We start from the raw sequence: 20050 nt of genomic DNA on the forward strand, positions 1-20050 counted from the left end.
TTTACACATTTAAAAAAAAAAAAAAAAAAAAAAAAAAAAAATGAAAGCCAAACGTCAATATCGAGGGTCTCTTGACGGGCCCCGATCCCTGGTGTTCTGGCCTCTGGACCTCGATCCCAGCTTATCTGCTGCACCCCCATCGCGCCTCCTAATTAATATGTATAAATAAGAACTCCGTTAATTTGTTTTCGTCTACATGCATACAGCAGACTTGGTATATATAAAGATTAACTATAACGTCTAATAGATCAACCATGCATATAATTAGCATGGCTTCTAGGTACAAAAAAAATCGATTATAATAATTATTATGTTAACATGTTTCCATTTACATGTATATAAGCTGATGTCCGTTACATTATACATATTAGACTTGGACATCTAGTAGGGCTTATCTAGATGTAGAACTAATACACTGCTGGCCTGAGAAGGGTCAGGTCATAGGGTTTTACGTGCACATTTAAAACAAGCGCACGCTTGTCATGGGCACGGGTGACGGCCTCGGCCGGCTCCTCCGTCTAGGGCAAGAAAAGGGTAGGGGTGGGTGGGAGAGGGGACCACCCGCGTTTGACAAGTGCAAGAGAGCATTAGCAGCCTGACTGAGGTCGGTAGCGGGGGGTATTGGGGGGGGGGGGGCGACCGAGAAGTGTGTGTGGGTAATTTTTGGCATGCTTCCATCGAGAACTGTTAAAGCACACCTGTCGTAGACACAACCTCTGACTTCGCCAGAGAGTTCTGCCCATGACAGGGTCCCGACAAGAAAGAACACGGCTTTATATACCCACCCATACCCATTGTGTCATGGCTGTTGACCAGGGGTCTCCAAAAACGCAGACATCTCCTGCTGCAAAAGTTTTCATTTTACCAGCATTTTAAGCATGGACAGCTGTACACATAGACGGGTATTATACAGCATGTACTGGCTTATTTTCTTGTAAGACGATAATTGTTACCCGAATACACAGATTTTTTTACAGGAAACCCGCAGTCGGCACATAGGCTACTCTATTTTCGACAGGCAGCAGGGGATCTTTTATTTGCGCTTCCCACAGGCAGGATAGCACAAACCATGGCCTTTGTTGAACCAGTTATGGATTAGTCGATGATTAATTAATCAATGTGCTCCAGTGGTGTCGTTAAAACAAAACCAAACTCCTATCGCCATTGAATTGGCCTCTACCAACATTGTCCTTGTTAATCGGTAATATTTTTTACATGTACCAATAAAAATAAAAAAACTGTTATTCCAGTCAGCACATGTCCCACCCCACCCTGGGCCACCCACCAAAATAAGCTAACAAAATCCTTGGACCCGTCCTTGACTTTACATACGTTTGTCTGATGAGTGTGCTGGACTGGGGTTTTTTCCCTTTCTTTTTCAAATACACTAGTTTCGATAGAATGACTGGCTGGATGGAGTCATTTTTTTTTAGACATTGTAAGGTTTGGGAGGGGGGGGGGGAGGACTCTAAAAGTAGGTGGACACTGGGGATGTTTCATTCATTATGGGCGATTAACAACTGTCATACTTTATTCTACGAGTGGGAAATAAATTACCCTCCTATTCTTAACCCACCCTTAACCCAGTATGCGATGATTTCTGGATTTTCACTTGGTTTGCTATTATTGCACGTCTGACTATTTTTATCTTCCGTTTTCTCCTTCTACTTCTTCTGGAAAATTAATTAACACGGAATCTGAGATCTTGATGCATCGAAGTTTGCTAAATTTACACAACATAACTCCATAAAAACTGTCTGTCTTTCAAACACGCTGCCTACAAAACTAACATTGAACAATCCACCATTCCACAAATTCCACGCCAAGCACACCACGTTTCTAGTTCTATATCATACACAATATTGTTTTATCTTGGTGTATTTTTCACTATTTCTGCATAAATGAAGTGCAAAATGATGTTGCTGTTGTAGTTTGTTTAACTTCAAAGCTTTTAAACTGGTGATATTTATATCATTTCACAATTTCTTTTTTGTGGCTTTCTGCTAAACAAAACGAATACAAAAAGCATTCCTCTTACATCACGGATCTGAAATAGTCCACTTGTGAATGTAACTTTTACCCAAACACAGGCAAGCCATGTGAGTGAATGACGTCACTTATTCCTTAGCTTCCGGTGCGGGCTTGGGCGCAAGTTTTGGTGGAACTTCCGGTTGCTTTTTCACTTGTTCTGCCTGAGGCTGTTTCACTGGTTCGGGTTTTTTCACTTCCACGGGCTTTTTGGCCGGTTCTGGTAGCTTTTTGGCGGGCTCTGGAGCTTTCTTTGGTGCTTCTGCTGCCGGCTTTGGTGGGTGCTGTGGAATCTTTGACGCCTTTTCCGCGGCTTTAACAGCGGCTGTGTCACGTGACCTCACTTCCTGACCATTGGTTTTCTCCGGAATTACAACTTCTTCTTCTAGTTCAATTTCTGAATCGAGGTGGCAAAGGTGTAAACTTTTGTTCCACAATTCTTTGCTCAGCTGCTTGTCTCTGCCTTTTTCCTTTATTTTCAATGTTTTACAGTTATAGAATAGCTTGCCTGACTGGTCCCGAATGCCATCTTTACAGGCGCAGAAGATTATGGTTTGACAGCCAGCCACGGGATCTTTGAACAGTATTCTTCCCATGGCGCGGAGTAGCTGGCCGGTTAACCCGGGCCAATTGCGCATCAGTTCAGTGGAAACTGCACCTATAAAATTAAAAAAGAATTTTAAATAAATAAATAAATAAATAATAAATAACTAGTCATAGATAAAAAATCAATTATGTGCAGTATTAACAACTAGAGTCAGAGATAAACAATCACTATTGTGACCAATACCATTTGTGTTAGTTACATACTAATCAATACCATTTTTGTTAGTTACGTACTAACCAATACCATTTTTGTTAGTTGCTTACTAACCAATACATTTTTTGTTAGTTACGTACTAACCAATACCATTTTTGTTAGTTACATACTAACCAGTTTTGTTAGTTACGTACTAATCAATACCATTTTTGTTAGTTGTGTACTAACCAATACGATTTTAGTTTTTGGGGTCAATTCCGTCACACATCTCCGGACCACTCGTACTAAAACCAACACCAACTCACCAGGCTGTACCGCCATGGAGATGACGATGTCGCTGACGTAGCGGCGGTGACACTCGAAGTTGAAGAGCATGTTGGCGAGCTTGCTGCGCGCGTACGCCCCGTAGATGTTGTAGTTCTTCACCATCGCGATGTCGTCCAGGTCGAGGTTGCCCTTCAGGTAGGCGTCGGACACGACGTTGATGATGCGACTGGGTGCACACTTCCGGAGTTTGTCCTTCAGCAGCCACGTTAGGTAGAAGTGGCCGAGGTAATTGACGCCGAAACATCGCTCGATGCCGTCGTCGGTCGATGCCCTCGGACCCATGTAAGCTGGAGGGGGAAAAGAAGAAAGATGTATCGAAATGAGTAATATAAGTAAATACACTTATAGTCTGTCTCACAGGGAACGCCTTTTTGTTTTCATACTAAGAAATTGGCTACAAGTTATTTATTTCTGAGCCTATTTATTTGTAAATTACACACAACAATAGTATTTGTTATTTCGAAAACACATTTACTTTTCTTCTTACGATGAAACAAACTAAAATTCTCTACCAAAAAAAAACCCCCACAAAAAAACATTTTTATAGAATCATGGGACGGACTATAAATCGGTGTTAAACTGTCTTCTACGAGAGCATCCACAAAGCAAATACGCCACAAGGGAGAGCGAAGTTCGGACATGGGGGGAAAAAAAAGAAGAAACAAAGAAATGTTTTATTTAACGACGCGCTCAACACATTTTAATTACGGTTATATGGTGTCGGACAAACGGCTTCAAAACACACACACATATATAAAGGTAATGACACTGGGTATTTGAATAATTCTACACTGAAGGGCAATTCTATTCCACGCATTAGACCGGGGCTGTGTACCGAGTCTTAAATGCACTAAGACAAAAAGGTTTAGCAATTTGGTACTACTGCATAGTACTTTAAAATACGAACTATATTCTATGGTGTAACAGTGGCGCATTTCATTTTGAGTTGAAAATCTCCTGTTACTTATACTGATAAATGATACATCAGTAAAATCGAGTGTCTGATTTTATTTTGAAAATCGCGAGTTTTCTTTTATTTAAGCATATTTGCCAAATTGTAAAAAAAAGTTTTTTTTATCCCACTGCTTCCTATCCTATCTCTCCTTTGAATTCCATCTCAATTCTTCCCCATCTGGAAGCTCCTCCTATCTTACAACTTCTTTCCCTATTCACCTCCACATCCCAGTCCTTGTCTCTTCAACTCTTCACCTACTATAAGTCCCTACCACCAGCGGTCGTTAGTTAGTGCCGTGGGTCAGACGAGGATGCCAGGTGTGTGCAGGGAAGTAGCACAAACTGTGTTTGTCTTTGTGCCGTGGGTAATATTTTCATATACTTACCATTTGTGACACCCAATAGCCGATGTGTATTTTTGTGCTGGAGTGTCGTTAAACATTCATTCATTCATTCATTCATTCGTGCCACGAGTCAGACGAGGATGCCAGGTGGGTGCAGGGAAGTAGCAAAAACTGTGTTTGTCTTCATGTCGTGGGTCAGATGAGAATGCCAGGTGGGTGCAGGGAAGTAGCAAACACTATGTTTGTCTTCGTGCCACGAGTCAGACGAGGATGCCAGGTGGGTGCAGGGAAGTAGCAAACACTATGTTTGTCTTCGTGCCACGAGTCAGACGAGGATGCCAGGTGGGTGCAGGGAAGTAGCAAACACTATGTTTGTCTTCGTGCCACGAGTCAGACGAGGATGCCAGGTGGGTGCAGGGAAGTAGCAAACACTATGTTTGTCTTCGTGCCACGAGTCAGACGAGGATGCCAGGTGGGTGCAGGGAAGTAGCAAACACTATGTTTGTCTTCGTGCCACGAGTCGGACGAGGATGCCAGGTGGGTGCAGGGAAGTAGCAAACACTATGTTTGTCTTCGTGCCACGAGTCAGACGAGGATGCCAGGTGGGTGCAGGGAAGTAGCAAACACTGTGTTTGTCTTCGTGCCACGAGTCGGACGAGGATGCCAGGTGGGTGCAGGGAAGTAGCAAACACTATGTTTGTCTTCGTGCCACGAGTCGGACGAGGATGCCAGGTGGGTGCAGGGAAGTAGCAAACACTATGTTTGTCTTCGTGCCACGAGTCGGACGAGGATGCCAGGTGGGTGCAGGGAAGTAGCAAACACTATGTTTGTCTTCGTGCCACGAGTCGGACGAGGATGCCAGGTGGGTGCAGGGAAGTAGCAAACACTGTGTTTGTCTTCGTGCCACGAGTCGGACGAGGATGCCAGGTGGGTGCAGGGAAGTAGCAAACACTGTGTTTGTCTTCGTGCCACGAGTCGGACGAGGATGCCAGGTGGGTGCAGGGAAGTAGCAAACACTGTGTTTGTCTTCGTGCCACGAGTCGGACGAGGATGCCAGGTGGGTGCAGGGAAGTAGCAAACACTATGTTTGTCTTCGTGCCACGAGTCAGACGAGGATGCCAGGTGGGTGCAGGGAAGTAGCAAACACTATGTTTGTCTTCGTGCCACGAGTCAGACGAGGATGCCAGGTGGGTGCAGGGAAGTAGCAAACACTATGTTTGTCTTCGTGCCACGAGTCAGACGAGGATGCCAGGTGGGTGCAGGGAAGTAGCAAACACTATGTTTGTCTTCGTGCCACGAGTCAGACGAGGATGCCAGGTGGGTGCAGGGAAGTAGCAAACACTATGTTTGTCTTCGTGCCACGAGTCGGACGAGGATGCCAGGTGGGTGCAGGGAAGTAGCAAACACTATGTTTGTCTTCGTGCCACGAGTCAGACGAGGATGCCAGGTGGGTGCAGGGAAGTAGCAAACACTATGTTTGTCTTCGTGCCACGAGTCAGACGAGGATGCCAGGTGGGTGCAGGGAAGTAGCAAACACTATGTTTGTCTTCGTGTCGTGGGTCAGATGAGAATGCCAGGTGGGTGCAGGGAAGTAGCAAAAACTGTGTTTGTCTTCGTGCCATGAGTCAGACGAGGATGTCAGGTGGGTGTAGGGAAGTAGCAAAAACTGTGTTTGTCTTCGTGCCACGAGTCAGACGAGGATGCCAGGTGGGTGCAGGGAAGTAGCAAACACTATGTTTGTCTTCGTGCCACGAGTCAGACGAGGATGCCAGGTGGGTGCAGGGAAGTAGCAAACACTATGTTTGTCTTCGTGCCACGAGTCAGACGAGGATGCCAGGTGGGTGCAGGGAAGTAGCAAACACTATGTTTGTCTTCGTGCCACGAGTCAGACGAGGATGCCAGGTGGGTGCAGGGAAGTAGCAAACACTATGTTTGTCTTCGTGCCACGAGTCAGACGAGGATGCCAGGTGGGTGCAGGGAAGTAGCAAACACTATGTTTGTCTTCGTGCCACGAGTCAGACGAGGATGCCAGGTGGGTGCAGGGAAGTAGCAAACACTATGTTTGTCTTCGTGCCACGAGTCAGATGAGAATGCCAGGTGGGTGCAGGGAAGTAGCAAACACTATGTTTGTCTTCGTGCCACGAGTCAGACGAGGATGCCAGGTGGGTGCAGGGAAGTAGCAAACACTATGTTTGTCTTCGTGCCACGAGTCAGACGAGAATGCCAGGTGGGTGCAGGGAAGTAGCAAACACTATGTTTGTCTTCGTGCCACGAGTCAGACGAGAATGCCAGGTGGGTGCAGGGAAGTAGCAAACACTATGTTTGTCTTCGTGCCACGAGTCAGACGAGGATGCCAGGTGGGTGCAGGGAAGTAGCAAACACTATGTTTGTCTTCGTGCCACGAGTCAGACGAGAATGCCAGGTGGGTGCAGGGAAGTAGCAAACACTATGTTTGTCTTCGTGCCACGAGTCAGACGAGGATGCCAGGTGGGTGCAGGGAAGTAGCAAACACTATGTTTGTCTTCGTGCCACGAGTCAGACGAGAATGCCAGGTGGGTGCAGGGAAGTAGCAAAGTCACTGCCAGGTGGGTGTTTGTCTTCGTGCCGTGAGTCAGACGAGGATGCCAGGTGGGTGCAGGGAAGTAGCAAACACTATGTTTGTCTTCGTGCCACGAGTCAGACGAGAATGCCAGGTGGGTGCAGGGAAGTAGCAAACACTATGTTTGTCTTCGTGCCACGAGTCAGACGAGAATGCCAGGTGGGTGCAGGGAAGTAGCAAACACTATGTTTGTCTTCGTGCCACGAGTCAGACGAGGATGCCAGGTGGGTGCAGGGAAGTAGCAAACACTATGTTTGTCTTCGTGCCACGAGTCAGACGAGAATGCCAGGTGGGTGCAGGGAAGTAGCAAACACTATGTTTGTCTTCGTGCCACGAGTCAGACGAGGATGCCAGGTGGGTGCAGGGAAGTAGCAAACACTATGTTTGTCTTCCTGTCGTGGGTCAGATGAGAATGCCAGGTGGGTGCAGGGAAGTAGCAAAAGCTGTGTTTGTCTTCGTGCCATGAGTCAGACGAGGATGTCAGGTGGGTGTAGGAAAGTAGCAAAAACTGTGTTTGTCTTCGTGCCACGAGTCAGACGAGGATGCCAGGTGGGTGCAGGGAAGTAGCAAACACTATGTTTGTCTTCGTGCCACGAGTCGGACGAGGATGCCAGGTGGGTGCAGGGAAGTAGCAAACACTATGTTTGTCTTCGTGCCACGAGTCAGACGAGGATGCCAGGTGGGTGCAGGGAAGTAGCAAACACTATGTTTGTCTTCGTGCCACGAGTCAGACGAGGATGCCAGGTGGGTGCAGGGAAGTAGCAAACACTATGTTTGTCTTCGTGCCACGAGTCAGACGAGGATGCCAGGTGGGTGCAGGGAAGTAGCAAACACTATGTTTGTCTTCGTGCCACGAGTCAGACGAGAATGCCAGGTGGGTGCAGGGAAGTAGCAAACACTATGTTTGTCTTCGTGCCACGAGTCAGACGAGGATGCCAGGTGGGTGCAGGGAAGTAGCAAACACTATGTTTGTCTTCGTGCCACGAGTCAGACGAGGATGCCAGGTGGGTGCAGGGAAGTAGCAAACACTATGTTTGTCTTCGTGCCACGAGTCGGACGAGGATGCCAGGTGGGTGCAGGGAAGTAGCAAACACTATGTTTGTCTTCGTGCCACGAGTCAGACGAGAATGCCAGGTGGGTGCAGGGAAGTAGCAAACACTATGTTTGTCTTCGTGCCACGAGTCAGACGAGGATGCCAGGTGGGTGCAGGGAAGTAGCAAACACTATGTTTGTCTTCCTGTCGTGGGTCAGATGAGAATGCCAGGTGGGTGCAGGGAAGTAGCAAAAGCTGTGTTTGTCTTCGTGCCATGAGTCAGACGAGGATGTCAGGTGGGTGTAGGAAAGTAGCAAAAACTGTGTTTGTCTTCGTGCCACGAGTCAGACGAGGATGCCAGGTGGGTGCAGGGAAGTAGCAAACACTATGTTTGTCTTCGTGCCACGAGTCAGACGAGGATGCCAGGTGGGTGCAGGGAAGTAGCAAACACTATGTTTGTCTTCGTGCCACGAGTCGGACGAGGATGCCAGGTGGGTGCAGGGAAGTAGCAAACACTATGTTTGTCTTCGTGCCACGAGTCAGACGAGGATGCCAGGTGGGTGCAGGGAAGTAGCAAACACTATGTTTGTCTTCGTGCCACGAGTCAGACGAGGATGCCAGGTGGGTGCAGGGAAGTAGCAAACACTATGTTTGTCTTCGTGCCACGAGTCAGACGAGGATGCCAGGTGGGTGCAGGGAAGTAGCAAACACTATGTTTGTCTTCGTGCCACGAGTCAGATGAGAATGCCAGGTGGGTGCAGGGAAGTAGCAAACACTATGTTTGTCTTCGTGCCACGAGTCAGACGAGGATGCCAGGTGGGTGCAGGGAAGTAGCAAACACTATGTTTGTCTTCATGTCGTGGGTCAGATGAGAATGCCAGGTGGGTGCAGGGAAGTAGCAAACACTATGTTTGTCTTCGTGCCACGAGTCAGACGAGAATGCCAGGTGGGTGCAGGGAAGTAGCAAACACTATGTTTGTCTTCGTGCCACGAGTCAGACGAGAATGCCAGGTGGGTGCAGGGAAGTAGCAAACACTATGTTTGTCTTCGTGCCACGAGTCAGACGAGGATGCCAGGTGGGTGCAGGGAAGTAGCAAACACTATGTTTGTCTTCGTGCCACGAGTCAGACGAGAATGCCAGGTGGGTGCAGGGAAGTAGCAAACACTATGTTTGTCTTCGTGCCACGAGTCAGACGAGGATGCCAGGTGGGTGCAGGGAAGTAGCAAACACTATGTTTGTCTTCCTGTCGTGGGTCAGATGAGAATGCCAGGTGGGTGCAGGGAAGTAGCAAAAGCTGTGTTTGTCTTCGTGCCATGAGTCAGACGAGGATGCCAGGTGGGTGCAGGGAAGTAGCAAACACTATGTTTGTCTTCATGTCGTGGGTCAGATGAGAATGCCAGGTGGGTGCAGGGAAGTAGCAAACACTATGTTTGTCTTCGTGCCACGAGTCAGACGAGAATGCCAGGTGGGTGCAGGGAAGTAGCAAACACTATGTTTGTCTTCGTGCCACGAGTCAGACGAGGATGCCAGGTGGGTGCAGGGAAGTAGCAAACACTATGTTTGTCTTCGTGCCACGAGTCAGACGAGAATGCCAGGTGGGTGCAGGGAAGTAGCAAACACTATGTTTGTCTTCGTGCCACGAGTCAGACGAGGATGCCAGGTGGGTGCAGGGAAGTAGCAAACACTATGTTTGTCTTCCTGTCGTGGGTCAGATGAGAATGCCAGGTGGGTGCAGGGAAGTAGCAAAAGCTGTGTTTGTCTTCGTGCCATGAGTCAGACGAGGATGTCAGGTGGGTGTAGGAAAGTAGCAAAAACTGTGTTTGTCTTCGTGCCACGAGTCAGACGAGGATGCCAGGTGGGTGCAGGGAAGTAGCAAACACTATGTTTGTCTTCGTGCCACGAGTCAGACGAGGATGCCAGGTGGGTGCAGGGAAGTAGCAAACACTATGTTTGTCTTCGTGCCACGAGTCGGACGAGGATGCCAGGTGGGTGCAGGGAAGTAGCAAACACTATGTTTGTCTTCGTGCCACGAGTCAGACGAGGATGCCAGGTGGGTGCAGGGAAGTAGCAAACACTATGTTTGTCTTCGTGCCACGAGTCAGACGAGGATGCCAGGTGGGTGCAGGGAAGTAGCAAACACTATGTTTGTCTTCGTGCCACGGGTCAGACGAGGATGCCAGGTGGGTGCAGGGAAGTAGCAAACACTATGTTTGTCTTCGTGCCACGAGTCAGATGAGAATGCCAGGTGGGTGCAGGGAAGTAGCAAACACTATGTTTGTCTTCGTGCCACGAGTCAGACGAGGATGCCAGGTGGGTGCAGGGAAGTAGCAAACACTATGTTTGTCTTCGTGCCGTGAGTCAGATGAGAATGCCAGGTGGGTGCAGGGAAGTAGCAAACACTATGTTTGTCTTCGTGCCACGAGTCAGACGAGGATGCCAGGTGGGTGCAGGGAAGTAGCAAACACTATGTTTGTCTTCGTGCCACGAGTCAGATGAGAATGCCAGGTGGGTGCAGGGAAGTAGCAAACACTATGTTTGTCTTCGTGCCACGAGTCAGACGAGGATGCCAGGTGGGTGCAGGGAAGTAGCAAACACTATGTTTGTCTTCATGTCGTGGGTCAGATGAGAATGCCAGGTGGGTGCAGGGAAGTAGCAAAAGCTGTGTTTGTCTTCGTGCCATGAGTCAGACGAGGATGTCAGGTGGGTGTAGGAAAGTAGCAAAAACTGTGTTTGTCTTCATGCCATGGGTCCGACGAGGATGTCAGGTGGGTGCAGGGAAGTAGCAAAAGCTGTGTTTGTCTTCGTGCCATGAGCCAGATCAGGATGCCAGGTGGATGCAGGGAAGCAGCAAAAACTGTTTGTCTTCGTGCCATGGGTCAGACGAAGATGTTAAGTAGGTGCAGGGAAGTAGCAAAAACTGGTTTTTGTGTTAGTATAACTACCTGCATTATTAACGAGCACGTGTAGACTCTTCTCCTTGCTGAGGAAGTCCGTCGCGAACTCCTTGATGGACGTCAGGCTGGCGAGATTCAAATAGGCGGCGAACACGTTCGGGTTTTGGGTCTTCTTCATGATGCTTCTGGCCAGGGCCTCCCCCTTGTGGCGGTCCCTCACCGCCAGGATGATGCGTCCGCCCCTCTTCGCCAATTCCAGGGCAGTAGCCTTGCCGATGCCACTGTTTGCCCCTGGGGAAAAAAAGAAAAAAAGTTAGAAGTCTGTTTGTTTTGTTTAACGACACCATTAGAGCATGTTGATTTATTAATCATCGGCTATCGGATGTCAAACATAATTTCGACATTTGGTCTTAAGAATTGAAGTTTGTGTTGTTTAACAACATCACTAGAGCATATTGATTTATTAATCATCGGTTATTGGATGTCAAACATTTGGTAATTTTGACATATATACTTAAAGAGGAAACCCGCTACACCATCCCACAGACAGGATAGCACATACCACGACCTTTGGTATACCAGTCGTGGTGCATTGGCTGGAACGAGAAATAGCCCCGGTTGCCTTTAGAGAGGATACCCGCTACATCTTTCCATTAGCAGCAAGGGCTGTTTTATATGCACTTTCTTACAGACAGGGAAAAAAAAAAGAAGAGAAGTTTGTGTTTGTATGCTTGTGCATCTATATATGTATCTAACTGTATTTCTGTCTGTGTCTGTCTGTCTGTCTGTCTGTGTCTGTCTGTGTATGTCTGACTGTCTGTGTCTGTCTGTGTATGTCTGACTGTCTGTGTCTGTCTGTGTATGTCTGACTGTCTGTGTCTGTCTGTGTATGTCTGTCTGTCTGTATGCATATATACATAGGTGTATAAGACGTGGGACCAGGGAGGGAAATTGCCCCCCTAGTGCTGGAGCAAATCCTCAAATTCTGGCAAAAACAAATAAAGATATTCGGGCAAAATATGCTATCTGAGACCTTTTTACCATGTATTTCCATCATCCTATCCGCAAAATTAGTTGTAATCCATGTAAAAATGCGCAGTGATTCGTTTGCAACCCTATATAGCTGTTTGGTTATAATGCTAATATGAATAAATGTTGTTATCCAGATTCGGGCATTTTTGTTGAATTCGGACAAAAACCAGTCTGCCACCCTACTGAAATGAGAGCCCCCGTATGCTATGTATATATGTATGTATGTATGTCTCTGTCTGCCTCTCTCTGTCTGCCTCTGTCTGTCTGTCTGTCTGTATGTCTGTCTCATTCTCTCTCTCTCTCTCTCTCTCTCTCTCTCTCTCTCTCTCTCTCTCTCTCTCTCTCTCTCTCTCTCTCCCTGTATCTCTCTGTGTCTGTCTGTCTGTCTCTCTCTGTCTCTCTGTCTCTCTCTCTCTCTCTCTCTCTCTCTCTCTCTCTCTCTCTCTCTCTCTCTGTATCTCTCTGTGTCTGTCTGTCTGTCTGTCTGTCTCTCTCTGTTTCTCTCTCTCTCTCTCTCTCTCTCTCTCTCTCTCTCTCTCTCTCTCTCTCTCTCTCTCTCTCTCTCTCTCTCTCTCCCCCCCCCCCCCCATGTGTACATACATATACGCGTGTACATGTAGTAGTATTTTCAAGATAACGTTTCATTTTATTTTATGTTTTACTATCTTGTTCACGCACACAAACAGCGAATCTTGATGGTCCTGACTCATGTTAAAATTCGGAGTAAACATCAAACGGTGCATTGGTATATCTATCGCTGTGATAACATCACATGTAAGTAATACAGGCACAAGAATATAACATACGTCAGGTGAAGTTATTAATAGACTTAAAGAACATGAAACAGTGGCGTGAGTCATGCAAAACACTGGTTGTGGACTGGTTATAGATCGTACAACTGTTAAAAATATAAAACAAACAAACAAACAAACAAACAAACAAACAAACAAATGTACAAACAAATCAAGAACAGGATACCCAGTAATATAATAACCCTACGCATCGGTAGACAACGTTTCGTCCCTGACCCAGTCATTGGCGATGTCAGAAGTTGCGCTTGGGACAGACATGCCTGGACATTAATTTGATATAGGCATGCAAATAGACCAAATTAAATATAAAATGTGATTGGGAAGTGGAAAAGTGTGTCCAGCATTAGCGTAATACCAGAACTGAATTTTTATTTTATTTTACTTAAGTATTTATTTATTTTTATTTATTTATTTTATTTTATTTTATTTTATTTGTGTATTTTATTTATTTTATTTTATTTTATTTTATTTTATTTTATTTTTTGTTTTATTTTATTTGTTTATTTTATTTTATTTTACTTACTTACTTTACTTTACTTACGTATTTATTATTTTTATCTCTTGTTGAAAAGTGAAGCTTCAGTATTTAAAATGAATGTGTTTTGTTCGTTTGTATGGTACGTTTTCGGATTTTCTGAATTTATTAAACCTTAACACTTGTTATATATGTACATTCGTGCAATGGATCAGATGCGTATGTCAGGTGGGTGTAGGGAAGTAGCAAAAACTGTGTTTGTCTTCATGCCATGGGTCCGACGAGGATGTCAGGTGGGTACAGGGAAGTAGCAAAAGCTGTGTTTGTCTTTGTGCCATGAGCCAGATCAGGATGCCAGGTGGATGCAGGGAAGCAGCAAAAACTGTTTGTCTTCGTGCCATGGGTCAGACGAAGATGTTAAGTAGGTGCAGGGAAGTAGCAAAAACTGGTTTTTGTGTTAGTATAACTACCTGCATTATTAACGAGCTTCAGTATTTAAAATGAATGTGTTTTGTTCGTTTGTATAGTACGTTTTCGGATTTTCTGAATTTATTAAACCTTAAAACTTGTTTTATATGTACAAGTATATTTTTAAAAATCATGAATTTGGACACGTCTGATTGTTAGCCCTCGGTTTGTTGAACGGCACACCAGCAAAACATTTTGAGAGTGCACTTGTCGAGACTGGGGAAAACACATGTCTAACTTATAAATATAATATTCTTCTTAGCAGCAGGAAAGAAAACAGCCAGGAAATGGGAAAATAATGCGACTGTTTTAAACGGCACACAACCACATGTAGGCGACTAAACATAAGCAATACACACGTTCTAGATTTTAACCAAATAATTGCATGTAGTCTGTCAGTAGTCAGTTTTAAGTTTGTCTGTTCGGAAGTTCATTCAGAGATTTTGGAGATGAAACATATCTATAATGAATGCAACCCCACCCCCCACCCCAATGTTTTTATTTCGTAATAATGCAGGAAAATATCATTTTAGCCATTAAAATCAAAACGTTGGAAGCTAAGATGATCTGAAATGGGCAAATCGTGTTCTGTGGCGGCCATTTTGAAAATCGAAGATGGCCACCATGAAGCAATAGGACAAAATGGAAACATTCTTTTTCGCATTCAGGGTATTCCAGTTTCCAGACATTTACAGGTTTTATAATTTCCAAAATTAGTAAACGGAATAATAATTTTTCTTCTTGTAAAATTGTTTATAAATATTCGTTTGATTAGTATTTCGCTTCCAAAATATTCTTTACGTAGGCTACATTTTTTATTTATAGGCCTACATATACTTTTTTTTATGTTAAAACATTCCCAATGTACATTTGTATATTATTTAACTATTTAACTGTATTTCGTTCTAAAAGATAAAAGTGCGTTTCGGGGTACTCAACCCTATCTAGAAAAAAGAGCCGAATCTGATTTTTTTTTATATATTAAAAAAATAATAATAATAATAATATTAATTTTTTTTTTTTTAAATGCAGATGAATAAAGAACATAGATGTATAGCATTTAGCATTTTATTTTGAGCCGTAAGGGTGAATTAAAAACAATTAAAAAAAATTCCCTGTAAAATATATAAATAATTGTGCCCATTTTTAAACATAGGCCAACTAACAGGTGTCCTAAATGAGATGCCATGATAACTTTTGATTACATAACTGACTTCTGAAACGTGAGAATTCCACCTGAAAAGTGTTTAACAAAGCAGTATAAACTGGTTATCTATTTATCTTTGTAAGTTCGCGAACTGGGAAGTTATTTAACGAACCAGTGAGTTTGACGGGTTTCGGTGCCAAAAATCACACGCCCTGTAACGCACAATAAACATAAGTGCTAAATTAAAGTTCGTTTTGTTTAACGACACAACTAGAGCACATTGATTTATTAACATCAGATAAATCAAAGTAGTAGACCTAAAAATTCCACATCATATCAAACAAAGTAAGCGTGATACGTGATTTCTCTAGACCCCCAAAATAATTCTGAATACAAAATATTATTGGAAGTAAATATTATTATTATTGGTAATAAACCTTCCTCGATCTCAGTCAGCCACCCACCCACCAATGTCTACTTGCTTCCGCCGTGCCTGTATTGGGTTATTTCTCGTACTAGCCAGTGCACCACGACTGGTATATAAAAGGCCGTGGTATGTGCTATCATGTCTGTTAGATGGAGCATATAAAATATACCTTGCTATTAATGAAACAAAATGTAGCAGGTTTCCTCTCTAAGACTATATGTCAAAATTACCAAATGTTTAACATCCGATAGCCGATGATTAATAAATCGATGTGCTTTAGTGGTGTCGTTAAAGAAAACAAACTTTCAACTTTTAGAAAATGTAAAAATTTTCGTTAAAGGAACCTGGGGTTAAGTTCAGTCAACCGCTTGTCGCTAATGTCCGCTAGACTGGTTTAGACCAAATGGACACGTTGGGATCCAATCAAATAGTAGGCGACCGTTAGCGAAACGTTTGCTGGCTGAACTTGGGCCTGGTACTATGGTTCCACAGAATGTTTAGCTCCGCGAGAAAACTGTCAACAAACATAAAGCCGGAAAAGGAAGTGTACGGGGACACGAAGTGCGACGTTACAGTTATGGGGCCATTGATCTACGCCTCACAAAGAACACTGGTTAAATTAGTTCCACGTGTCGGGCGTGACGAGTCCCAGTATGTCACGCTGTGGAAACATTTCAACAGTTATATTCGAAAGGCATAGCACCTGAGAGCGGGTTTCCTCTTTAAATCTAGACCAAGTGTCACAACTATAAGGCCGAATTTACAAAGTCTGTTGTCGCCCACCCTAGTTTTGAGGACGAAAATGTACGAGGGTTTTTTCTTCTTCTTATAAATAAAGATAAAAGTGTGGCTTGTGCTCACTTTCCCCCTACCCCCCACCCACTAGATACTTTGCTCCTAACCACTAGAGATTGCCCCCCCCCCCCCCCTCCCAATCCAAATGTCGTTCCTACGGGCCTGATATGTATGTTTCTTTCCAATAAATATATATTGGACTCTTAAAGAGTGGTATGGACGAATCTTGGAACGGATACGTATATAGAGTACAGTATGGGGGCGGGATTCAGCTCAGTCGGTTGAGTGCTCGCCTGGGGTGCTTTAGTCGCAGGATCGAACCACCTCGGTGGATTCATTCAACTGATTGGGGTTTTTCTCGTTCCAACCAGTGCACCACAACTAGTCAAATGCCGTGGTATGTGCTTTTCTGTCTGTGAAGAAAGTGCATATAAAAGATCCCTTGCTACTAATGGAAAAATGTAGCGGGTTTCTTCTCTAAGACTATGAGTCTCTATATCAGTTACCAAATATTTGACATCCAATAACCGACGATTAAGTAACCAGTGTGCTCTAGTGGTGTCGTTAAACAAAACAAACTTTGAACTTTTTCTAAAATTAGTACTCTCTCTCATAATTAGTTTCGTGCTTATATCCAATCAAGGTTCAACAACGCTGTCCTGGACACACACCTCAGCTAACTGGGCTGTCTGTTCATGACAGTGGGTTAGTTGTTAATTGTTAGTGGTTAGTGAGAGAGTGGACACGACACCACCGAGGCCGGTATCTAGTGCAACTATTCCAGTACCATCCTTCTTTGTGGAGAATGGGGGGGGGGGGGGGGGGGGGGGAGTGGGGTGTTGGTATCGAAAATAGCATCAGCTGTTACATGTTTATCTTGGACAAGAAGGGAAAAACACAATTTAATCCCGTACATCTGTCACGGTCATAATACAGCGAATTGGACGAAGGCCAGCGAGGGGCATGCTTCTGTTATCTACCAAGGTTAGCGTCAAATCAATGTGCTGTACAGCACTTCTTGGAAGAATAGTCTTTCGTAAAACACTCTCTTTTTTTTTTGCTTGAAAGGTACAGGGGCGAATCCACGATTCTGTAAAGGGGGTCCACAGAATTTTAAAAAAAGGCAATGTGAGTTTGTTGAAGGCAAATGAGCCGATCTCCAAAATGAAGTAAGATCTGTAATGATTCCCTGGAATTTTTTTTAATAAAGATGCTGAGAAAGAAAGAAAGAAAGAAAGAAGAAAGAAAGAAATGTTTTATTTAACGACGCACTCATCACATTCTATTTACGGTTATATGGCGTCAGACATGTGGTTAAGGACCAAGCAGATATTGAGAGAGGAAACCCGCTGTCGCCACTTCATGGGCTACTCTTTTTTTCGATTATCAGCAAGGGTTCTTTTATATGCACCATCCCACAGACAGGGTAGTACATATCATGGCCTTTGATATACCAGTCGTGGTGCACAGGCTGGAACGAGAAATAGCCCAATGGGCTAACCGACGGGGATCGATCCCACACCGACCGCGCATCAAGCGAACGCTTTACCATGGGACTACGTCCCGCCTTAGTGTTGTATATATCATGTAGATAATGTATTATTATTTTGTTTTAAACCTCATTAAAAGGGTATTTATAAAAATATAATAATAAATAATAAAATATAAGCCAACTTATCCTTGACTAATAAGGGCGGGACGTAGCCAAGTGATAAAAAACTCGCTTGATGCGCGGTCGGTTTAGAATCGATCCCCGTCAGTGAGCCCATTGGGCTATTTCTCATTCTAGCCAGTAGACTAGTATATCAAAGGCCGTGGTATGTGCTATCCTGTCTGTGGAATGGTGTATATAAAAGATCCCTTGCCACTAATGGGGAAATATAGCGGGTTTCCTCTCTAAGACTATTATGTCAAAATCACAAAATGTTTGACATCCAATAGCTGATGATTAATAAATCAATGTGCTCTAGTGGTGTCGTTAAACAAACAAACTTCTTTCTTCCTTGACTAATAAAAAAATACAAATATAAATCGAAAATAAGATCCAAACATACTTGTCAACAAAACAGGCACAATGTTTTTGTTTGTTACACAGAAATCTGAGCCTCCCATTCTAATCCATCCATCCAACCATCCAGCCATCCTATTCTAATCCACCCATTCCAACCACCTATTCCATGCTTTTGTCAATCCCAATCTATTTGTCTTTGTGTCTATCTCAGTGCACCCATCCATCTATAAATATATCCATCCATCCAATCCAGGTTGGGGGGGGGGGGGGGGGCCGCAATGTAGGCGGCTAAATGCATTATGATTAGCATTGGCGTAGAAAGCGGGGGGTGGGGGGGGGGGGTGAGATGGTTTTACATGTATTTATATGTGTGTTTGTCTGTGTGTGTGTGTGTATGTGTGTGCCCCTTCCACTTTTTGGCACCTTCCTACGCCCGTGCCTAGCTGTAGAAATTAAGTTACTACCCCTTCCACTTTTTGGCACCTTCCTATGTCCACCAGCTGTAGAAATTAAAAGTTACTCTTAGCGAGACTAGAAGAAAGCTTCATTTGCATATGACTTATACGATAAACTGCTGGGACCGCCATAATATAAACAGAACTACACATTAAAAAAGAAGACAAAAAGATCTATATAATATGCTAAAACATCTTAATTCTTTTTTCTTTTCTCTTTTTAATATAGAAATTGGGATTTTAGACCAAAAACAGTATAATATTTGATTGACATGTAGTTCAAACGCATTACTATTTTTCATGCGTCGGTGTATAATCTCTTGTATTGACGTTACTCCTCGGGAAATATGGTAACTAGCTGAGAGGAAGAAAAAATACACACCATTAATCATACCAATGTGTGTGTAAACAGCCAAAGAATGCCATCATAAACGATCCTAATAATGAGCACATTCCGTCCTTGCCATCGGAGAAGACCGGAATGCAGCGATCATTGGTGTCGTTAAAGATCGGCATTCTCATTTGTGTCGTTAATAATCGGAATTATTTGCGCCTAATTAACGAACTCCCAATACCAACATGATATAATGAATAAGTATATGATTAATTGCGCAATTAAGAGATATAATAACTTATTTTTACACTGAAACAAGAATAGAAACACGCACCCACGCATATAAATGTTCAGCCAAGGTGTTTGTATATATATATATATATATATATATATATATATATATATATATATATATATATATATATATATATGTACATATGTTGTATGTCTGCTGTTTTTCTTTCTATTCTACAAGAAATAATATTCTTGTAATGATACAAATTGTGTTATCTTTTTGTCCTTTGTAAACACCGAATGAAGTAACATATATTATTATATAACATTTAGTGAAATATCTTAAAATATCAGTGAAATATAAGTGTTATCGGTCACTCAGTGACGATAACACATTTTAGAGTGAAAATTTCACTATTTCACTTTAAAATGTGTTATCGTCACTGTAGAAAGTGTTATCTTCACTGTAAGAAAGCCGAAACTATTTTGCTGGTGGCATTTTAAAAATAAAAGTAAATTGCCAAAAGTTATATAATAAATAGAAAATTTCATGTTTTTTGTCAAATATGATTTATATCTCATCTCGTGAAATTTTCAATCATATCACACTCGTCGTGCAAGCGCGACTCGTGAGATATGATTGCAAACTTCACGAGATGAGATATAAATCATATTTGATAAAAAAAAAAACTCATGAAATATCCTCTATGTCTCTCTCTCTCTCTCTTCACACCTCCTCTCTCTATCTATCTCCTCCTCCTCCTCTCTCTCTCTCTCTCTCTCTCTCTCTCTCTCTCTCTCTCTCTCTCTCTCTCTCTCTCTCTCTCTCTCTCTCTCTCTCTCTCTCTCTCTCTTTTGTCTAGAGGTACATTACTGAGTAGATGCGTACAAAATAATACATGCCTGCCGAACAAAAGTTT

The 20050-nt window shown here is 43.7% G+C and overlaps 1 protein-coding gene across 1 annotated transcript in view; it reads right to left on the minus strand.

Moving 5' to 3' along the window:
- The window catches only part of LOC121368112 (retinol dehydrogenase 12-like), a 34526-nt gene continuing 14476 nt past the window's right edge, over positions 1 to 20050 (minus strand). Inside the window, exons 2-4 of the mRNA XM_041492683.1 lie at positions 10989 to 11231; positions 3094 to 3402; positions 1 to 2686 (exon numbers count right to left, since the gene is read on the minus strand). Of these exons, the coding sequence (XP_041348617.1) occupies positions 2118 to 2686; positions 3094 to 3402; positions 10989 to 11231 (1121 nt within the window). The 3' untranslated portion in view covers positions 1 to 2117. The remainder of the gene's footprint in view (positions 2687 to 3093; positions 3403 to 10988; positions 11232 to 20050) is intronic.

The sequence above is a fragment of the Gigantopelta aegis genome, chromosome 3, assembly GCF_016097555.1.
Source record: "Gigantopelta aegis isolate Gae_Host chromosome 3, Gae_host_genome, whole genome shotgun sequence".
In the NCBI taxonomy this organism is placed as follows: Eukaryota; Metazoa; Mollusca; class Gastropoda; order Neomphalida; family Peltospiridae; genus Gigantopelta; species Gigantopelta aegis.